Source organism: Pyxicephalus adspersus, chromosome 11 (genome assembly GCF_032062135.1).
Source record: "Pyxicephalus adspersus chromosome 11, UCB_Pads_2.0, whole genome shotgun sequence".
NCBI classification, from domain to species: Eukaryota; Metazoa; Chordata; class Amphibia; order Anura; family Pyxicephalidae; genus Pyxicephalus; species Pyxicephalus adspersus.
In genome coordinates, this window is record NC_092868.1 from 27,945,700 (window position 1) to 27,967,869 (window position 22,170).

At 35.7% G+C, this 22,170-nt stretch overlaps 1 protein-coding gene across 1 annotated transcript; it reads left to right on the top strand.

Moving 5' to 3' along the window:
- Positions 1 to 6,389: 6,389 nt before the first annotated feature.
- Positions 6,390 to 21,734, top strand: LOC140340956 (3-beta-hydroxysteroid sulfotransferase-like). The gene is made up of 7 exons (XM_072426421.1): positions 6,390 to 6,654; positions 13,506 to 13,670; positions 15,787 to 15,995; positions 17,285 to 17,411; positions 18,393 to 18,487; positions 19,223 to 19,403; positions 20,975 to 21,734. The coding sequence occupies exons 2-7, from the start codon at positions 13,514 to 13,516 to the stop codon at positions 21,076 to 21,078; spliced, it is 873 nt and encodes a 290-aa protein (XP_072282522.1). The 5' UTR covers positions 6,390 to 6,654; positions 13,506 to 13,513; the 3' UTR covers positions 21,079 to 21,734.
- The last annotated feature ends 436 nt before the right edge of the window (positions 21,735 to 22,170 follow it).

A 22,170-nucleotide genomic window follows, 5' to 3' on the forward strand; every position in this document is an offset into this window, starting at 1 on the left:
TCACTACCAACAGGGTAGGCACCACTACCCCTTGGCAGAGCAAACATTTAGGCTAAAAATCCCAGGGAATACCCTTAATAATGCTCAACGGAGTCCAGGCAAAATTACCAAGTAGTGCAAAAACCAACCCTGATAGACCAGCAGATGGGGTTAACTGATAAAGCTTCTAAAGCCCATACGCAGGGACAGGCACATAATGTATAGGTGGTAATCCCAAAAAATTCCCCACTAAATTATATTGGTTTGCCAAACTCCAGGATTACCAATCAGTTTTTAAGGAGGAAGAAGACAAAAAGGCAGGGTTAAAAAAGTAATTAGAAAGTTGGTCACAGTTCTGATGTCTAATAACTAAACAGAGTTCACCTGATCTGTAGATATACCAAAAATCGAAAGTCAACGGGCGTAGTTAACATAAGTTAGAGCGTGGAACTGTGCAGTCGTCTCTGTTCCTGACATGTTTTGCTGTTATGGCTTCATCAGGGGAGAGTCGAGACTTATACTAGTATACAATATAACAAAAGATATCAGTATAAATATACAGCACAGTCACATGTCATGTGTTATAGATATGTATCACAGTTATATCTCATGTGTTATATATACATCACATGCATAAACTGGTAATCTGTAACCATAAAAATGTGCAAAATATATCTAGTTCTACCTGGAATGTATCAAAAGTATGACAAGATACTAGCAATGAGTGTAGGAGAAAGTTAGGAACATGAATGGCTGAAAAAAATTATATTTACATGTATTGGTGTAATGGAGTTATCTTGTCAAAGTAGTGCTGCTTGTGGTAGCAAGGGATTTGTGCCTATAGGTTAGTGAATAAGCCCAACTCCAATAATCCATATATGTTGCACATTTACGTGCATATTTTAAATTTAAAATAAGAATAATTTGAGTTTAAAATGCAGGCATATTATTTTTCCTTTTTATTTTCATTAGATTTTACAAAATTTGTTTTAAACAAGACGGTACAGACATTTAAGTCTAAAAAGTCAGTGATATACTAGATCCTAGATCAGGATGACATCTACAAAGCCCTCACCTTCAAAACTGTTTTTTCATATATTGTATTTTCATATGTTTACTTCTGTTTGCAGTCTCAATTTGGAAAAATATGATGCATGCATGTTTTATGTTTAGCCACATATAAATATGTGGGTGTGTACAGGGTTGCGTGCATTTTCTTCAGTTTTATACTAAGCTTCTAAGCTTAAACTAAATACTTCTATGATATCCTCATTACTAGTGTTGGTTGAATATCTCACTATTCGATTCGACAACTATAGGGGGATATTGTTCAGGTGATCAAATGCCAAATTCGAACACAATAAAAGTCAATGGTGGGAAAATTTGGGTTATTTTTCAAGACTGTGAAGAACTACAAGAGCAATCAGGGGAGCAGAGCTGACAGCTCAGCTCCCCTGATTGCCCTTGCAGCCCTTTACTAGTTGTATGTGTTCTTGGATAGTGCTCCCTGACTGGCTGAGGAAAAATTTCCCCAGCCAATCAGAGAGCACTAGAGGTTTTGAATGGGGAGACTTGTCCCCATTTAACCTCTAGTGCCGGGGATCACACACTGTTCTCAATGAATGCGACAGGGCCTGCATTCATTGAGAAGATCCCCGGGGCACTAGAGGCTAAATGGGGACAAGTCTCCCCATTCAAAACCTCTAGTGCTCTCTGATTGGCTGGGGAAAGGAAAATCCTGATGACGCTGGAAAGGAAAATACTGATGAACCCCTGTTCGAACACCCACACTACTCATTACCAAGGAAAGACATGGTCGAGGGTAATTTAATTGATAATGTCTCCTGGTATGTCACATTTTGTTAAATTCATTTTTTCCTTAGCTATTAAAAAAGACTGAAGCATTGCTTTAAACTATTTTATAATTATCTCAGATTTTTGAAGGATGACTGTACACACATTTCAGAAGAGAAATAAAAAAGTACTTTTACTTTAAAACTTTGGTATGTATAATTTATTGCATGTCTGCTACATCTAAGTAAATTAATGCTCCAAGAAAAGGCTTTTCATTCATATCCACAGTAGATGTTGTGCATTTAAATTATTTACTATCTTCCAAAATTCATTAGACAACTCACACATAAAGCAGACATTCCATACACAGCTAAATAATACATCAAATGGAAAACTTTGGAAGGCTATGTTGCTATTTTAAAACAAAATAAGAATTTTTGTGAATGCTTTTGGTATTTCAAGGCAACAACTCAGGGTTGATAACCCGTTTTTAACATGTTCTCAAAAATTATGTTCCTCAAATGAAACTATTAACCAGCACTCAGTCTGCATTGATCTGACTCACCTTTACTTACTGCTGGATACATATTACATAGTTTTTTTATAAATTATTTTAGCAATTTAAGCTTTCACTAATATAAATAGTAGTGTAGGGGTGGATGTGTGTGCCCCAGTGTAGTCTGTTCGATGGCTGCATAGGGAACATTGAGAGTACTGGTTTACAAAGATACAATGCACCATTAAAAATGGGAACCATCACAGTTGTCGCTTTTGCAACTTTGAATCTTAAGCCTTTTTTTGCAAAATCTTTAGTTTTCACAACAATCCAACCCATTGTGGTTTATTAAACCATTTACCTTTGTTTTTACAAATTCTCCCTGATTTCCATTTGCAAATAAATTTTGCAAAAAAGTTTGGGTCAAACCCCAATGTATCCAGTCATTCTATTTTATGAGTAATCAATATTTAAAACCTGGTAGCATTATTAGGTAGTACCAACATTTAAGGCTTGTGGTAGGTAATAACCTTTAGGGTCAAGCATCAAGTTTGAATACTACAGAACTATTTTCAGATTTCTAGGAATATATAATTTCCAAAGAAGATTAAGAGAGCATTACTAAAGCAACTTTGCTAAAGATAATTTTCAAGGTGATGATGATGTTTTTGCCTTGCATGTAGTTTGCTATTCTTTGCGGAATTAACTCCCAACCCAGGTAGCAATGCGGTGACCTGCTTCTAAACCCAGGCCACCCTACTAGCACCCGCAGCCTCCCTAACAGTTTCTCAACTGATGCCATAACCTAATATTAACTTTTTTGTTCCCTATCCAGGCATAAAACCTTCTCGTTCTACCTCCCAGCTCCAACTGACTCACCCACTGCTTCGGACACCTGCCAGATCCACCCATCTGACTGACTCAGGTAAGCCTTTCTACCCCCTCCTTCTTCCTAATTGTTCCTTCCACTTGTGCAACCCTCCCTTTCTTCACCCTGTAATGTAGTCCCTTCGCCTACTGCTTTCCTTTCATACCCTGGGCCTAACTGAATGACAACTGTAATCCTGTTCTGCATGTTTGTTTCAGGTCAGGCATTCAAAGTTCTGAAGCCACTGGGTCTGAATAGTAGCTAAGAAACTAGCTTTTTCATAAAGCGAGGTCAGCAACAAGAGCGATCATATTTCTTTTCATACAAAACCTTTTTTGTTCCACAAACTGCTTTGTGTTTTCACTTCTGTAACTTTACTCCGCCAAGCACAGTGCATTTCAAACTGATTTTAGGTGTAAATTCTTTGCAAAGGGTATGCTAACACAGATAATATTATGGGAAACAACAACTGTATTAAAATAGTATGATTGTAAACAGATAGCATCCCAATAAATGAGCAATATCGACAGTTATGAATTCCTAAAACGTCTTCTATTCCTTTTAATTAAATTAAATATTCAGGGTTGTCATAATACTGTGGATTGTACTGAAATAATCCCACAGGGATCCCGCATATGCTGTAAAAGAAATCGCCCAGGAGCACACTTTTTAAATCTATAATTATCTTGATTATTTTTCATGTGTCTTACTGACACTTCACTTCTTGTTACAGTTCATTAAAATTATCTTTGCAATTATTAAAGTTTACTTACTCTCTTCATAATTATTAGTATGTCAAGTTTCTGTTGAACGATTTAAAAGTATATATATAAGAAGCCAAAACTTTGTTTTTTAGTTTGCAAAGAATAAGGTACTCCCAACTAGATACTAGATGTAGTTTAGTTCTGCCTTGGTTTGAGGCAAATGTTGACCACCTACTTCATAAATTAACTAAAAATCCTGTCCATGACTTTTTGGGAGTTTTCTCTACTGGTAAGATCCTAATGATAGTTTCTGTATGACATTACCATATGCAGATCCAATTACTTTCAGTTTCTGACAGTTTTAACTGAACAATGGATGGGTGAATCTTGGGTGGCATGGAACAAGCACCCTCACAAGTCCCCTAAAAGTTGAGTTCCTGAGATTAGGAAAATGTAGTCAAGAATTATAAAGTTATATGGGAAGACATTTGCCATTATTGTTTCAATATAATATGTGACTGTACATTTTTCCCAGAATGTTGTCATATGGTATCTATCACTTTGGATTTTGAGATTACAATTCTTTAAATGTCCTGGTTTGACCTCACCTCTCAGTGCTGTCTGAACAGTAACAGAATGAACTATCTATTGTTTTCAAAAAGATGCTTTTTTTAAATAACAATGTAAAACAGAATGGTATATGAGGCAGCCAGTGTGATCAAGTGCACATCAGGGACTAAGACCTACAAGATGAATTGTTACTTATTCAAAAGTGCTTTCATAAAAGAGAATAAAAGATGTTTGGTAATTATAAAGAAGAATGCACTTGCTCTTATTCAGAATACTGAAAAAAGGAGATGATGGCCTGGGAATAACAGACATAAGTGGATAGGTTTGAGACATTGTCATGCACTGTTTGCCCTCATGCATTCTGTTCACCACAAGGATCAACACAAGAACGTACATGACAGTAATACAAACTACTCTAAACATGTGACAAAAATCTGTTGTAGGCAAAATGAATAGATAAATAGATAGGCACCAATTGTTGCCAAATTCTGCCATGTTGCAATATTTCTGACAGCACTGCCAGAGTCTCTTAAATGTCTCAAGACTATTGGGATAGTAAGTAGCATTCCCCCTTTCCTAACATCGGACATAATTTGTATACCATTAAAAATAAATGTGTTGTCAGTTTTGGTTGGGTTGCCCAAGGGTTTGAAGTAGATCGTGTCAATGTGGCAGCCTTTCTCAAACTTTCTATGTCATATTTTGCAGGTTTAAATGAACCTGAGTGATTGTACCTTTCATTGGTGGTCAGTGGATAAAATTTCCCCATTACAGTTGAGCCAAGTATACCCACATTGTAGACAATTACAATGACCATTAGTGTAATTTTGCCTTCTTTTTAAAGCGGCATTGTTTCTAGAACTAAATGGAATGTCCATCTGCTAGGACATCCTTGCAGCCAGTTGAACTCTAAAAATGTATGTGTTTCAATGATTAGAATGATCACACAAATGAATTACTTAAACTGGTTAAATAGCTAAAAACTCCTATACAAGAATTATTTTTTCGTTACTATACAGACATAGAATTTGAAGTTGGTCCACAAATATATAATATCCCATGGTCTAGGAATGACTAATTTATTATCAGTCAATCACTAAACTTTCATCAGTGAAGCTGGGTGATCCAGAAAACTTGGCACGGTAAAAAATGTAAATAAACAATTTACACAAACAACTATAACGTGTATACATTCACACACACAAAAAAAATAACACACATAGAATGAGCGCTAATTGTGACAAACAAATGTATGCAAAAATAGGAGTCTCTGTATATACTCGAGTATATATTTTTATTTTGACATGAAAATGGCAATAGAAAAGAATCTCTTTTTATACCCAGATCACACCAGTAGATGGCACTGTCTCCCTGTAAGGTGTGTAACAAACTCTTGACATGCAGTTTAATAATACTTTCTTACACACTTTACATGAGTGTACAGCTCCATCTACTGGTGGCAAAATGCTTTATTGTGTAAAAACAGAGAAAACAATTAGTCCTAACTTTTAAATACATGTTTTAAAATAACACAGTATGGATGTATGGATGTAGTTATTCAAACCTATTTTATTGGCATTTTTGTTGACTCCTTAACAGGCAGGATCACAGGTATTTTAAAAGAAAAGAAGGGAGATACAAAAAGGAAAACAAAAAAAAAGTGAAAATAAAACAATGTAAATAAACATTCATATATAAAGTGATCATTTTTGTAATTAAGTACAGGTTAAAATGGAACAAAAATTTTACTACAAAATATTTCTACTCAACTTGTAATCATAACCAAAATTCCAGACTTGTAAATAGGGAATTTTTATTATTGGACATAGGAACACCATTTTTGGTTATGCAATGTGCTGATAAAAATGTAGAATGAAAAGTGATCATTTGCTAATCCACTTTGAAAACGTAATAACTGACAGGTTTACCGATGAGGCCAGCATTTTCTGAGGGAGGAGGGTGTGGGAATTTCTGTCATTCTACAACATATCTCAGAAACATGCAGTGTTTAGTTGTGATAAAGGTGTCTTGACACTGGAAAAGTTGGGAAGGCGTGTCTCCTTTTCTTATGCAAGATTGCCAGTGAGAGTCATGGCCTTGAGTTTATGTCATAAAAACTCAGCATTGAATAAAAGTCTTCCTATACACAAAGTGCTATTCATACCTTAACCAGCTCTGCCTTTGGTCTGTTCTCTGCTCTGTGAGCTGGGATCCTTACTTGTGTGAGCTCTCCTACTAATAAGGTAAGATGCAAAACAATTCTAGGAATTTAGAGATTTTATAATGTTTGCAAAATGTGTTTTTCTTTCTTTCTGGGAAACAAGGTATAAAAGTTAGACCCTGTTACTACTGTAAAGTTTCTTTACACTGTATATGGTGCATCAGAATCAGTTTTTCTTAGCATATTGATTCCTTCAGTTTATAAACACATGCTATCAATTTATGCTATTCTAAACTATGAAAAAGTAAAAAATACTAGATAAAACATGTTACTCTATGTATAGTAGACGTTTGATTGTATTGCACTTTACTTTTTCGCCAGTTTTATTTAACTTCTCAGTGTTTTTGCATTGCAGTTAGTTGATACAGAATTCCATTTTATATCATATACGTATATGAAAATATTAATCATATATAAATATATGAAATATAATTCAGACACACACACACACACACACACACACCACCCCCATGTAAACAATTTATGTATTAGAACATATGTAATAAACTTTGGTGACTTAGGGAAATGAAGTGAATGTATGTAATGTAAAAGGATTTTTTCCTGTACTGAATGTAGGAGAATACATTGTTATAAATGCAAACAAGGGAAATCCAGTTGTTTAGGTTACAGAAACACACACATGGTTTCATTTAAATGACTGTTGTAATATGAGTCACTTCGGAGTATTGTGAGTTAAAGAAAAATCTGCGACCTCTAGAACCCTTCTGCACAAGGAATTAAAAAATTTGGCACAAACTTTGACTCTCAATAATGAAGAAGCACATATTCAGGAATCCTTATCTAAAGAAATATTGTCAGCTCAAAAATACAGCAGGCATAAAATCTGTATGAATGTTTTTTACATTGTACCACAGCTGTAGTCAGCTCCACAGAATGGGGACCAGTGTTACAGAAGGCTGTGCTCTGATGGTACGCAGTTGTTTGGAGAAACCACCACAGAGGCCTTCTTGGTAGGAGTTCTAGAATTGTAACTCTTGTGCACAAGGAACCATTAAATTGGGCACAAACATTGACCCTCAATAATGTAATAAAACTAAAATTAAGAGTTTTTACCTAAAGGAACCTAGTCAGCTTTAAAAAAGCAGATATAAGATATGTATGAATTCATTTTGAATGCCAAGTGGCACAACACTGTGCTAGAGTTGTAGTCAGCTCCAAAAAACAGCGACCAGTGAGGGTTGTGGGCTGACAATGTGCAGTTACTTGGATAAACCAACAAAGAGACCTGTTGGTAAGAGAGAGGGTACACCCTTGCTATAGTGCAGAGGTGTCAAACATTTTTGATTCCTGGGGTGTCATTGATAGAAAACTAAATTATCTGGGGCCACACATGAATTACAAAACACAAATGCTAGCTGAAGAGCAAAAACAAAAGGTTGAGCAGGTATGCCATCAGTTATATAGAAGTACACATTTATGTAGTAAATATAGCTTCATTAATTGTTTTTTAAATTTTTTTTGTAAATGTAAAAGAAAAGAGGGAAACATAAAATTAGTGTGATTTTTGACATTGTGTTTGAGAAACCAACTTCTCAATAGCTGCTTCAAAAGAAGTAGTAGCAATCCTCAGTGAATTCTGAAGGTGATCATCAGATATGTTGGTTCTAAATCTGCTCTAAGTGTGCTTAGAGTAATGCCTAAGAGAGTAATGCCTAAAGGTGCGTACACACTTCCAATTTTTATCGTTCCAATCGAACGACGAACGATCGATTGGGCATAAAATCGTTCGTAAAAAAGTAACCAACGACGCCGACGAACGAGGAAAGTCGCTGGAAACGAACCACCGGACCGGCGGATCGGATTGGACGACGATCGTTGAACATCGTTCGTGTGTACGGTCGTTCGTTGATCGTCCATGTTCAGAGCATGCGTGATGAACGAACGTCCGTTCACTTTCCTGTCGTGCACATAGTTCCTCTATCGCTTAAACGATCGTATCTATTGTGTGTACAATATCTACGAACGATCGTGTCATTACCTCTATGTGCAGGATCGGTGCTATACGATCGTTCATATATATCGTGCATGAACGTTCGTCGTTCGTTTTCCGACGATAATAATTGGAAGTGTGTACGTAGCTTAAGTGATGATGTGAACAAGGCATGATTGTGAAGCTTGGGATTTTTGTCCCTGGCAAGATAAGACCTATAAAAGTCCAGTAAAGAGACATGATCAATTTTTTCCCTAGTTGAATATCAGATTGCAGCTCTATGCATTCCATCTGAAAATTATCAGGTAACATGTTTATATCAACTGAAAATTGAATCACAAATATACCAAAATATTGGTTATTTTCATGAAAATCTTTAAATCGGTTTTCAAATTCTTGTATCAAATCAAAAAGCAAGGCTGTGTGTTTTTCATCGTTCACAGGACCATGTTCGGCCAATGTGTCAAAATGCATGAAATTGTTGCCTTAATTTTATCTTGCTGAAGTTTCAGTTTAATTTGAAATGCTGGTATGGTTTGAAACATTGCATTGATAAGTTGGTTTTTGCCTTGAAGACGCATGTTTTTGCAGGTTGATAGGTTGTACTACTGTAGGTTGGTAACTGCTGTGTTTCTCCTATTGGAAGTCCCACAACTCATGTACACACATGCACTATAAATAAAAAAAGGATTGTATGTATTTACATTAATATGGCGATTGTAAAAGGGTAGCAGATGATGCATGAGGTGGTGATGAGAGGGAGGAATACTTACCTGGCTAAAAAGGAACCTTGTAATTGTAAGTAGATAACCACCTCTTCTGCTTTGTAAGCTGCACACAAGTGAATATGAAAACACACATGCGCACAAACAGCGAGACATGTGCATGAGAGTGTAGGTGCACGACAGCGGGTGTACATATGACGTGGTTTCTATATATTGCGGAAGTGTATACTTGGCAGTGCAATCGCAATTTGCTCCAGGCCGCATTGGCAGCCATCCTGGGCTTTATGCGGCCCACAGGCCGCAGGTTGGACACCCCTGCTACAGAGTTATTTGTTTGGGGGACTGATGATGGCTAGTAAACCCTGCAGTAAAAATTTGTTTGCAAGAAGCAGTATTCTGTTACTGAAATTTGTTGTCCTTGCAACTGACAGTGATATTACTGAGGTGTGCCATCATTCAGAAGATAATGCCATTTTGATACCCAAGTTGTAATGTTGTTATTATGAGTTGAGATGCTATGTCATGCTATGGATATTTACCCTTCCTTAGAGCTTGTTTACCCTAAAGGCATTGCTGTGCAAGTATATGCAACTGTCCCTGTGATGCCTATAGGAGAAATACGGAAAAGTTGTCAGTTAAAAGGAAAGAAAGCATGAAGGTCAATACAAACATTGTATACATACAAGTTCTAACTTTACAGGCTGTAATTAAAATTTTTTGGTCTGTGTCCCTGTTGGAGAGAGTTCCAATTATTTTTGTCCCAGCATTGCAATATCAATAAAAACTTGGCCAGGCCAAGTTAACCCTTCTAACTTCTTTCAAACCAAGTTGTGGCTGGATTTGGGCTTTAAAGAATATTGCATTATCTAACAGGTCAAATGCTTCTGTGTTTTTTTTCTTTGTACTTCAGTCTGAAAGGAGCATATATTAGTTAATATTTACTGTTGCCATATATACTGTTGCTATCCTCTGAGTAGTCTAAAAGTACATTTCTTTGTTACTGTATAATCAAGCCAAACCAACACTACTAATTTTATATTCGGGAACAATAACACAGGGGTCTTGTCTAGGGTGGTAAGGCTAAGGCTAGAATTTTGTGGTTGAAAATGATCTTTCACAAATTTGTCCAATGGCTAAACACTGCAGTACAGGAAACCCTAAAAAATATAGAGCATTAGTTGGGGGGAACGGTAAGACACACTTTAGGGGCATTGTAAATCTGGTACACACTTGGGGGGCACTAGAACGCTAGGGCACACTATGGTGGGCAGTAAAAGGCTGCAACATTGTATGTAACAGGTTCTTCCAATATGTGACAATACCAGGCAGTATGAACTTTTTGCCGAATGGGCCAATCAATGTTACATTGATGAAGTGAATCTGTCCCCGGGAATTTTATTTAAATTCCTTTACTTTCTTTAGCAGTGACCAACATTTTGAACTCCCATGCCCTCTTAGTATCCTGTTAAATACAAAAGTGCCTAACATCCCTAGACCTTGTCCAAGTATGTCCCCTCAAGATGTATCAAGCATGTTTAAATCCCTGTATTGTGCACTGATTCACCTACCTGAGCTAGAAATCTCTTCCAAAAATCATCTACTGTGATAAATAATACTTTCTAAAGTTAGTTTTGTATTTTCTTCCTGCTGAGGCAGTCTTATTGAACAAGAAAATGGCAGTTGGCAGGCCTCAGTTGTGAAGACAAGGAGAACCAGGTGCAGCAAAGTGAACCTAATTATAAAGAGGCACAGACTTTTCTAGCAGACATAGTGTATGCTCTTAAGAGTTTGTGATAAGTTTTAAATGGGTAAAAGGTAAATTTATTGGAATTCAGCCAATAAAGTGAAATCAATTCAGTGACCAGGAAAACTATCCAGACACTGCATCTGTGCTAAAAAGAAAATAAAGTTTACCCGATTCACTTTAATCTGGGTTATTGGCAATTTACTACAACCGCAGACTTAAGAGCATCCCATTGGCTCTATTTAATCTACTAGCTAACACCTAGCAAGAATTTAATTATAGTCTCTCTAGTATGGTCAATTCTACAATGACTCTGTTGTGTTAATGTTTAACAATACCACACACACACCAGAGTCCTAAACTACTTAGCCGTGTCCAGGTTCATCTTGTTCCCCTTTCTCGAAGACTCTCCACCGCAAGTCCCCAGGGTCTCCACCTTTGTGATTTACATTTTTTGGACCACTGGAGTGTATTTTGAGTTCTGCAGAGTATCAGTCATGGTTGCCCTACAGCTCAGTATTAACTTGCGAGTAATCTCAATCCAATAACAGCAGCAGGGATGGAGCAAGTCCACATGGAAAACACCAGTTTGACATGGCTGTTTGTAGGCAATCCCAGATTTTGCTGTCCTGTCACTCCAATGTCCTCTATCTGAAACTGTAAAGACCACAAGCCAAGAAGCCATATTGTAAGTTTTGAAAGTACACAACTGCTCACCTTCACTCCACTGAGAACATAAGAAAGAAATATTGTTAAGCAACAGGCAGAGTGCCAAAGACCATCATTTTAGTGATATTAGCTACAGAACTGTCAATTATGGTATTCCATACATTATATTATTTTCACAGTTTGTGTGTCCATTGTAAGATCCTTGATGTAGATTTTCTGCATGAACTAGGTCAGCTGTCTCAAGTTTATATGCTAATATATGGAAAGTTAACCTATAAAATCTAATTAGCTTAGAGGAAAAGAAGAACAAGAAGCCTCTCCATGAAATATCTGACAGCCCATCCATATTAGAAGTTAAACTAGCTTTGTCCTCTGGAAATAACAATGTTACATTTTCTTCTTCTTGTGTTCTGTAGAATATATATTTATAGAATAATTGATATTTATTTGATATATATCCTTACATATACAGCATATACCTATGATGCAGGTATTTTGACTTTGCCCTTTTTGAAAAAGTTAGCCCTCTCAAAACTAATGTTTCAGTTTTAGCAAAATTTGGGAGAACAAACAAATCTATTAACCTCCATAAAGAAAAAAAATATCTTTTACACTTTTCTAGTCCTTTGTACATTGGAACAAGAGGGAGGGTAAATCCTTCCAAGGAGACACCTGTTCTCAAAACGAATAGAGGTTTTAACCCATCTGTACTCAATGTTTGGCTCTAGCACAAGCATTCTGACAACTTGTCCAGAGACTTTTTCAGGAATATATTTTTTACATATATAATTAAAATCTTCTAAAAAAATATTCTTGCCTAGCTACATAAGGGAAAATTTAATAATTGATTCTATATATTTCAAGCTTGTATATTGTGGGAGAGGTAATGAATGCTATGTTGTTTGGGACTACTGGAAAAGGGGCTAACCTATCCAAGCAAGGATAAGTCCAGCGTCTGGGTATCCATGGAGGAGGATTTATGCTAAGAGAAAGGAGAGAGAAGTGAGGATTAATGGGAGGTTTAGCCTACATCTTGCTGTGTGATCTTATCCCTCCAGACCATGGGCTGTTTATTTTTGGCATTCTGCACCCCAACCCTCTCTTAAGTTTCACTTTAAGCAAATTAGGATACACTTAGAACAGGGGAAGGACCATCTTCCATAGCTAATTGTGTATTTGCCTTATTTACTGCCATTCTGTACTTAGGTTAACTTTGTTAGATTGTTCCTATGTTTTATATCTTGATCTGCATAGTTAAATGTTTTTAATTTGGTGTCATGGGATACTACAATTTGGATGCGGATAATACCACTCCATATCTTTGAAAAGATTTGCCTAAAACATTTTGCATTTGTTTTCCCTTTAAAACAATAAAAAAAATTGAAAGCAAATTTCATGCAATTATTTGAAAAAATGCAAATAAATAAACAATATTAAAAGGGTTTGCAATTACCAGCTACATTTGGTGGGGGGCTGTAGACATCCATGTAAATAGATGAATTAGTGGTACAGTATGGATTTCTACATGCTAACTCCAAATGTTGAAATGGTCTCATCATATATTGGTGAAATATAATATTGGTTTTAAAGTAAAACAGGTCACATGGTGTTTAGCAATTTATGACTGTCCTTTCTGTACCAAAATGTATCCCAGTAGCACAGTTCTGTACTGAGACACCATCGGGAATAGCTTGGTTTACTTTTTTGTTTTTTCTGTGATTTAAAAGCTTGCTTTAGATTGACCTAGCCCTTGTAATGTAATGTTTTGTATTTAACCACAACAGGTCTCATCATGGAAAATATTACAATGGAGGTAACAAAAAAATACATGGAATTTGAAGGAATTAGAGTCCCCGGTGGTGTGCACTCCGTTGAAAGCTTAACATGGGCATGGAAAGAGTTTGAAGTGCGTGATGATGATGTTTTCAATGTAACTTATCCTAAGTCAGGTAAAATTTTACTACTTTGTAAAACTGTCTTTAAAAATTTTGGTTGGAAAAATGTCTGCATTGTGCATCCTATTTTTATTGTTTTTTTCCTTTTTCTTAATTTTGGAGAAACAATTTACATTGAGTGACTTGCACAAAATGAGTGGCATTTTGAAACCGGAACACATATGGCAGTTTGTCACTGCCATGGGTGAAGTGCAATAATGCAATAACAATAATAATAATGATGAACAACAACAACTAAAATTCTCTATAGGTCTGAATTATGTAAGATCCCACAACTCAAATATAGTGTTAATGCCAAAAAAAACAGGCATCAATTTTGCTCAATTAATAAAATATAATATGTCTAAATAATTATATAAAAACATATTTTATTGGTAGTTTACTACAACATACCTATGTTACCACAATCAATGACATTGGTACCAACATATATCAATGATTTCCCATTGTACATCTGGCATAAACACTGTTTATCCACCTCCATCTCAATGCGTTTTATGGTAAAACAAAAAAGCGCTTCTTCAGGAGAATTCTATTAACGGAGGAATATAAATAATGTTCCTTTATAATATTGCAACCTGAAAATTTTAACCCAGAGACTTTTTCAGCCATGCATCTTTGATGGTCAGGAAAGAAAGAGTTAACGAGCATGTACTGTACCAGTTCAGTGCCTTTACCCTACTTTTCTGGTTTTGGGCATGTTGAGGGACAAGGCCTATTCTCAACATCTAGGCCTTTAAAGAGCTTTGTTAGGGGGAAGGAATTGGCATTTATGGTGGAATCTGAAACCCTGCTTTAATAAGCGGGATATACCACACCCTTCTTGAGTAAGACTAAATGTAAATAGCCATAGAACTTGCAAACTGTGAAATAACTATACTACTTGCATACCGTACATACCATCCTTAAATAAATAAAAACACAAACACATACTTAGCAAGTTAAAAAAAAAAAGTTTATTCATATATACAGCAGTAGACATAAAAGTAGAAATGTGCAGGATACATTTCAGTGGAAATTTAATTCAATAGCAAATCTATTGAAATTCCCCATTAGCGCGACAGGCATGCACTGCCATTTTCGCCTTCAAGTAAACTCAAATTCTGAAAGACATGAGTCACCAGAACAAAAATAGAGGGAAATTTTGACAATGGCCATTCACACAGAAAGAGGTTTTAACTTTCCCCTAATCTATTTCAAAAAGCTCCCATATGTTTCTTAGTTCCATCAGAGAGTGTAGGAGATGGTTCGATGGGCCACAGCAGGTGTACAGATCCAAGGAATCGAGCAAAGATTTTATCAAAAGAGTCTCTTATGTTAGGTATACATTCTACAACTTTTTTAAACTAGATTGGTCTTTTGATTTGTTAAAAACAAAGAAACAAATGAAAATATATTAAAAATATTTGGACCACAGAACCGGGTCAAACATTGATCAAGTGCCAGCAGGTGGTCACTTGATGGCTGTATAGTTTTGTACTGCATTGAATTGTATTCTTGTAGGGGTGTCATTCCATGTGATTTTTAACAGATTTCAGCTAAAATTGAATGATGCAAAACCATTCCGTATTGATTATTATTCTGGGAGAGTACATCTAATACACCTTGCATCCGGGTTATAAGGTAATATCAGGTGGTTTATTGGTTTGGCATCTAGCAAAAACCTATTAATTTAAAGTTTGGGTGGAATGTAAGTACTGTATTGCCAGCATTGTAAATATAGCAATATAACCTGTTCTTTAATAGATTGTGCCGATAGGCTTTGGGATTAATGAATGCCATAAGTTTGTTGTCAATTTTTGATGTTTCTGACATTATTATTATTACACAGTTTTTTTATAGCGAAAACATATTACGCAGAGATGTACAACGCCCATAGTCATGTCACTAGCTGTTCCTCAAAGGAGCTCACAATTTAATAGCCATGGCCCCTACCATTGAGTGTAACTTGTTTTGATTAGAAAATGCTTCCCCTGTCTAAAATACCAGCTAAAATAACATTGTAAAGTCACAAAAGAATCCAATCTTTCTGCAATTCTAGGTTTTAGATCCCCATATTTCTAATATTTTTTTTAAAACAAATTAAACTTTAAACGTATTGTATTTTCAGGAACTACATGGCTTCAAGAAATTCTCAGCCTAATTTACAGCAATGGAGATCCAACACCAGTGAAAACTCAATATAGCTGGGACCGTGTACCATGGATTGAACAGTATTCAGGCAGAAGACAAATTGAAAACAGACCATCACCTCGACTAATCACAACTCATTTGCCTATACACATATTTCCACAGTCATACTACAAGAGTAAAGCCAAGGTATGTTGCCGCCCCACTATGACATCACCATATGTGATATTGGAGCTGAGAAAAGTGTTGCTCTGTGTTGGAGTCACTGATAATATATTTCATATTTATTCATCCCACAGTGTGCAGATCCAGTAACAGTATTTGTATTAAGTGAGCAGATTCTGTGCCTAACATCAAATTGCATTCTTTTTAATGTAGCATATGAAAGAGCATAATGTACCATATGAATAGAGAATATGGAACACATTAGATGATTAGCTAATTTCCTCTACTACAAAAAAGGCATGCATATTATTAAAGTATTATTCATCTTTCCACTGCTTTTCTTCTACAACATTATATTTGCTCTAAAATGAAAGATCCTGCTTGCTGTGCTGTTTTACACTATTGCACTCCTTGGAACTAAAGATTATAGCACTATTCAAATACTGTGTCTAGATATGGGCAAAAGATAATTTATCATCTAATCTCGCAAAGGTTTTCAGGAGACTAATCAACCACCTATTCTTGCTAATTCTTGCCATTTGTAGAGCAGTCCCATTTTGGTTTACCCAAGAGCTTAAGTGTGCCCCCACCCCCACTTCCGTACTAGGGCCCATGTTTTGTTTTCCAACAATGTTGATGGACTGGGTATTTTCTTTGCATCCACATTGATTCTTCTAATGAATGTGAGGGTGATTTATGGAAGGAGAATCCACTTTTAATAAGGGGACTAGGCTTCCCTATAACTGCTCTTTCACCCAGGTGAATGAGCACAAGGATACATTAATACCTATTCCCAGTAAGAGTTAAAATGTAAATAAATATGACAACGTAAAAAAAAACGAAACACTTGTTACCTGACTTTCAAAAATAAAGTGTATGTCCCCTGAAGTAAATCCAATATCAGTCAAGCCTTCCAATTATGTAAATTCACGTCAATCATTTCCCAGCAAGCAAAGATGTTAACCCTTTGTACAATGTTAATTAACAGAATCCTTAAACCTTGGTAATTTTGCAGGGAATCCCAGATAATAACATTGACCATGTTTGATCATTGACAGCACCCAGGATTTCCTGCATTATTATTTCCCATTACAACCTGCTGATTGAGTTGAAAAGTAATGTAGAGCAATATAGGTTACAGGAGTGGGTTCTATTCTATTTCTGCTAAGGGTTAGGGTTCTGTGTTTAATACATATAAGGGTCTCAACCAACTAAGTATTTCATTTGATAATCCACTTCTTTAAAAATAGTGAGAGTAAACATTTATGTAAAGCACAAGTGGAATAACTTTAGATATAACTTTCCTCCCTTAGATCATCTATACAGTACGCAACCCAAAGGATGTGTGTGTTTCTCTTTATCACTTTTCCTTGGTCGCACAGTTTATGGAAAGCAGGGAAGACTTCCAGGATTTCATCACTTTATTTCTAAGCAATGATGGTGAGAATGGGATTTTTAATTAAAGCAAAATTATATTTTTAGTTTTTACTGTAAAGTGATAGTTGGTGTAAAGTTCACAAGTTTATATGCTTTCAACTTTATATTTTCAGTATTGTATTACAGTGAAACTTGACTTTTATACTTTTCCACTGCGTTATGCAGTATCTATTTGCGGTATCAGTATGTTTTAGTTTTCTAAAAATCATGTTATATACAGTGTAAGCTGTACGCTGCACCTACATCTATAGTATCTAAAACAGACTTCAGTTCCAGTATTGTGCCTCTGCCCCATCCATGCTTTAGAATTCACAAAGCTCATTGTATAATGAAGCTGTGGCTGACTTCGGAAACTTCCAAGTATGTAATTCAGCGATGAGCAGAACCATTTTAGGAAAAATGATGTTAAAAAGAATTACACCATATTTATGTTCAAGAAATGATTTCAATTATTTCAAGAAATTGACTTTATTGACTGAGGGTGATATAAAAGGAAGGAAATTTTTCTCTGGCTTTTTGTCCTTGGGATGAAATATAAACACATATTAGTACAAAGAAAAAGCACGGCACATATGTCTCATATTCATGTCATTTCATTTGAGATTTCCCAACACTTCAGGTAATTTATCAACTAATCCAGGTGTGAAAAGCAGATGATAACAATCAAATGTCAAAAGGTTTTTCTTGCCTGTTCTTGCCTGTTGCACATGTGGAGTATGTTGCATCTACTGATTCATATTTCTGATTCAATTGGTTCAGTCACACACTTTGGATGTTTAGTGCCAGAAAAAAATTACTTCTTGGGACTGGACTGAAGCTGATTATTGTATTAAATTCTGTTTATTTTTTCATAGGCCTTTAATGTTATTATCTTTGACTGGAGCTTTACAATAGGACTCCTTACTGATAAACACCACATTAAAATACTGTATTTTTGTATTCCAAAACTCTACTGCTCTAAACTGGTTTATTTCCATCTTTTAGTCATGTTTGGTCGATGGTTTGAACATGTAAAGGGATGGCTGACAATCAAGGACAATCCAAACTTCCTGCTACTGTCTTATGACAGTATGGTAAAGGTAGGTCTTAGTTCCATAAAATGTTCATTCCTTGCACATATTGGGCCTTATTTATCAAAGATCTCCAATGCTAGAGAAGATAGAATATCATTAAAGAACCTGGGTGATCAAGCAAACCTGGAATACATCTGGTGCAGGGTTGCCAGGTTTGCTTGACCACTCAGGTTCTCCCATGATAGTCTATATTCTCCAATATTGGAGTGCTTTTTTTACTTTAATACTTTATATTATATCATATTATATGCAATAATATATCATATTAATTTTTTATAATATATATATTTTATAATATATCATATTATATGCAAATATATTATAATATTATATATTATATTATTATACAATCTCTATGTAATCTAGAATAGTATGTGATTATTTAGGTTCCTAGCTCATTATGTTCACAGTGAGCAGAGGGAGAATGTTGATAAATTATAACCATTTCATTGCAAGACACATGTTGCATTTATATATGTTAAATAATAATAACATAATATAATCAAATAAAACCTAAAACCTAAAACCTCATACTCAGGCCTTTGTGTGCCCCACTTACATCTGAAAGCAATTGCATACTCAAAAACTGATTTTGAACAGGTCATTCATCTCCTCTGGCTATAAATTATCTTTCTAGTTGTGTTCACTATAAATTATGTTTCATATGTCCCCTTGCAGGTGAATTATTGCAGAATAATTTTTGTAAAGGCTAATGCAAAACACTGTTAATTATTCCAACAGGATCTGCGGAGCAGTGTTGCTAAAATCTGCAAATTCCTTGGTAAAGATCTTAGTGATGCTGCTATAGATTCTGTAGTGGAACATTCTTCCTTTAAAGCTATGAAAGATAACAACATGTCCAACTACAGTGCAGTGCCTAACGACATCTTCAACAAGCAACATGGAACATTTCACAGAAAAGGTAAAGACTCCTGATTGTTTCCACAAATAGCACGTTCAAAAATGTTATGAAGCTATAGAATGTTAGTCATATCAAGTCATGACTTGACATATTTGTGCCCTTAGTGTATCTTGGGGGCCAATAACATATTTTACTGACTTTATTGTAAACATCACTAAATTAAAATATGCTACACAATTCTAAATTTAGCAATTGAAAAACAAAATACCAATGTATAGGATACAAGCTGTTAAATGAAACCCAGATATGACCAGCAGTTTCACAAAATTATGTGTCTGTAAAATACATTTGGGTATTAAAATGGGTGAACAATATTATATACAATTATTTATGGCAAAAATTAGTATGATTTAAACATAATGATTGGATATTTTTTAAATTCAGTTATCAGTTCAGGAAGTGTGCTGGACTTTGAGCCTTGCTGTAAGAAGAATGTGTCTTTAATATATGGAGAAAATAAGCTTCTAATTGCTGTGTAAACAAACCAGAAAAACTCCAGGGACAAATGAAATGACTTTAAGCCACATGCTTTGTTCTGACCCTTACAGTGCTTACTATAAACAGGTTATGCAATATGTTTGCCTCTAACACTACTTAATGTAAAGATATAGAGAATAGTGTTTTTTTCTGCATACATGGTATTACATGCACAACAAGTTTTTGAGAAAGAGGTTCTAATTGTATGGTATGCCAGACTGTAATTCTGCTTTCAATGAATGTATGACAGTTTGAAAAAGTACCAAATCCAGCTACTGTGTAATACATACACATACTTACAAACAAAAATATAAAATACCTTCCCTGACTGAGCCAAATTCTCAAGATTGTGTCTTGCACACTCTCCCTTCCAGACCCTACAGTCTTAAGGATTTAGGAACAGATGCAGTGCTGCCAACCCTCCAAACATTGGATAAAGTTAGGTGTGGTCAGATGCTGATTGACAATGTACAACAATATTGTTTGGGAGATGCACCAGCCAGAGCTGCGGACCATGCCCCCCCCCCCCCCCCTACGGATCCCAGGCTCAGGGCGGTGGGCGGGATGGGTCTCTGGACACAACCCACCCATTGCAGGCTCAGACCTGTGATAAGAGAGTGGGTGGGTTCTGGCATCATGACGTCACTAAAGGTGAAATTTCTTCCTCTTTAAATGACACCTGGCTCCCCATGCATGCACGGTCCGGAGCCGGTAAATTTAGTGGTCCGCCAGTTTAAAAAGGTTGGCGACCACAGTTCTAGATGATTACCATTAACAAAAAAATTACATACATATAAATATATCACTATATTAGTCGTTCTCAGCTGCAGTTAACATTCTGTTTAAACAGATTAATTCTGGAAATTATCTATAGCATGTGATTTTTAAGTGAGTGCATCAGTTGTGTTGTTGCCTTATTTATACCATTATGGGTTGATATGTCATGCACATTTATTTTAAATGACAATTACCTAACTTGTATGTAGCTTCAGTGCTGCAGTACATATTTTTATAGATAATTCATAGTTCTACATTAACTATACACTTCAACATTATTGTTTTTACTTTTAGTAAACTCTTTTGCCTTTTTCTAGGTATCTCCGGCGATCACAAGAATTACTTTACACCTGCTCAAGAAGAGGAGTTTAATGAGATTTACAAGGAGTGTATGAAAGATATTGACCTTGCTTTCATATAAAACGAGTTCTCATCATTAGGCGTTTTAAACTTAGAACTGTAGACATACTCATGGGTTTGATTTACTAACAATGTTTATTCATGTGCAAAAAACTTCAGGATTTTTGTTGGCACATGATTGGATGATTAAAGTGAACGCAGTTTTACCTTTTTCGATAGGACACATGAACATTTACTTTCCAAAGTTAGTATTCGTCATTCTTTAGTAAATCAGCCCTAAGTCCCAATTCCAGCCATCTGACATGGTAGTCTAAGCTGTTTTCTGTGCTAGTATAAGCCAGTTTGTTTCCTGTTAACCAAACAACCATTGACCAACCACAAAAGTACAGTAAATTTGCAGCATAGATAGAAGAAAATTGCCATCTGACCTAGCTGAATAAGGCCAAATCAGGCAACAATCATCCAGATTATTAGTAACTGGGTATTCGTTGCCAATTGGGTTTGAGAATCAATATTGAGCTGGTAAGCTCTTTAGTTGCATATGATTTATTTTCAAATGTCAAAACATTGTGGCATATTTTATACATGAAAAAATATTTTATTACAAGCATTTAAGACTTAGGAAATAATAGTCTAGCAGTATTCTTCCTTTTCTATTTCACTTGTAACATTTTGTAAATCTAAAAATAAACATTTGAAAATATTTTTTAGCTTGTCATGTCTATATTTTTCCCCCATCTCTTACATAAAGTAACCTTCCCCCAGGTGATTATGTTTCTAAACAGAGTATGGGGGGAAAGGGGGGCTGCAAGAATCTTCAGAGCCTCTGTCTAAAGTTTGGTTGGGAGACAGCCACAAGAACACATAAAGTGTTGACAGCTTGCTCCACTGTGGCAATGGAAATGTTGCTTGTCCTCTGTGTTGTTGGGTAATTACAATAATCAGCAGTTGGAAACTGTGAAAATTGTTTCAATGCTCTTCATAGTGAACAAAGTGGGCCCGATTTATTAAAGCTCTCCAAGGCTGGGGAGGATACCCTTTCATCAGTGAAGTTGGGGGACCCAGCACACCTGGAATTGTAAACCAGTTGTAGTCAGGAGATGACTGAGGGGGGCTGTGTATATTTTTATGGTTCAAACAAACTTTCACAAAC

What these genes read in the sequence shown, in the direction of transcription:
- LOC140340956 (XM_072426421.1), top strand. Translation starts at nt 13,514, where the DNA reads ATGGAAAATATTACAATGGAGGTAACAAAAAAATACATGGAATTTGAA. An exon ending in TTTATTTCTAAGCAATGATG is followed by an intron (nt 17,412 to 18,392) that starts GTGAGAATGGGA and finishes TCCATCTTTTAG; the next exon opens with TCATGTTTGGTCGATGGTTT. An exon ending in TGGAACATTTCACAGAAAAG is followed by an intron (nt 19,404 to 20,974) that starts GTAAAGACTCCT and finishes GCCTTTTTCTAG; the next exon opens with GTATCTCCGGCGATCACAAG.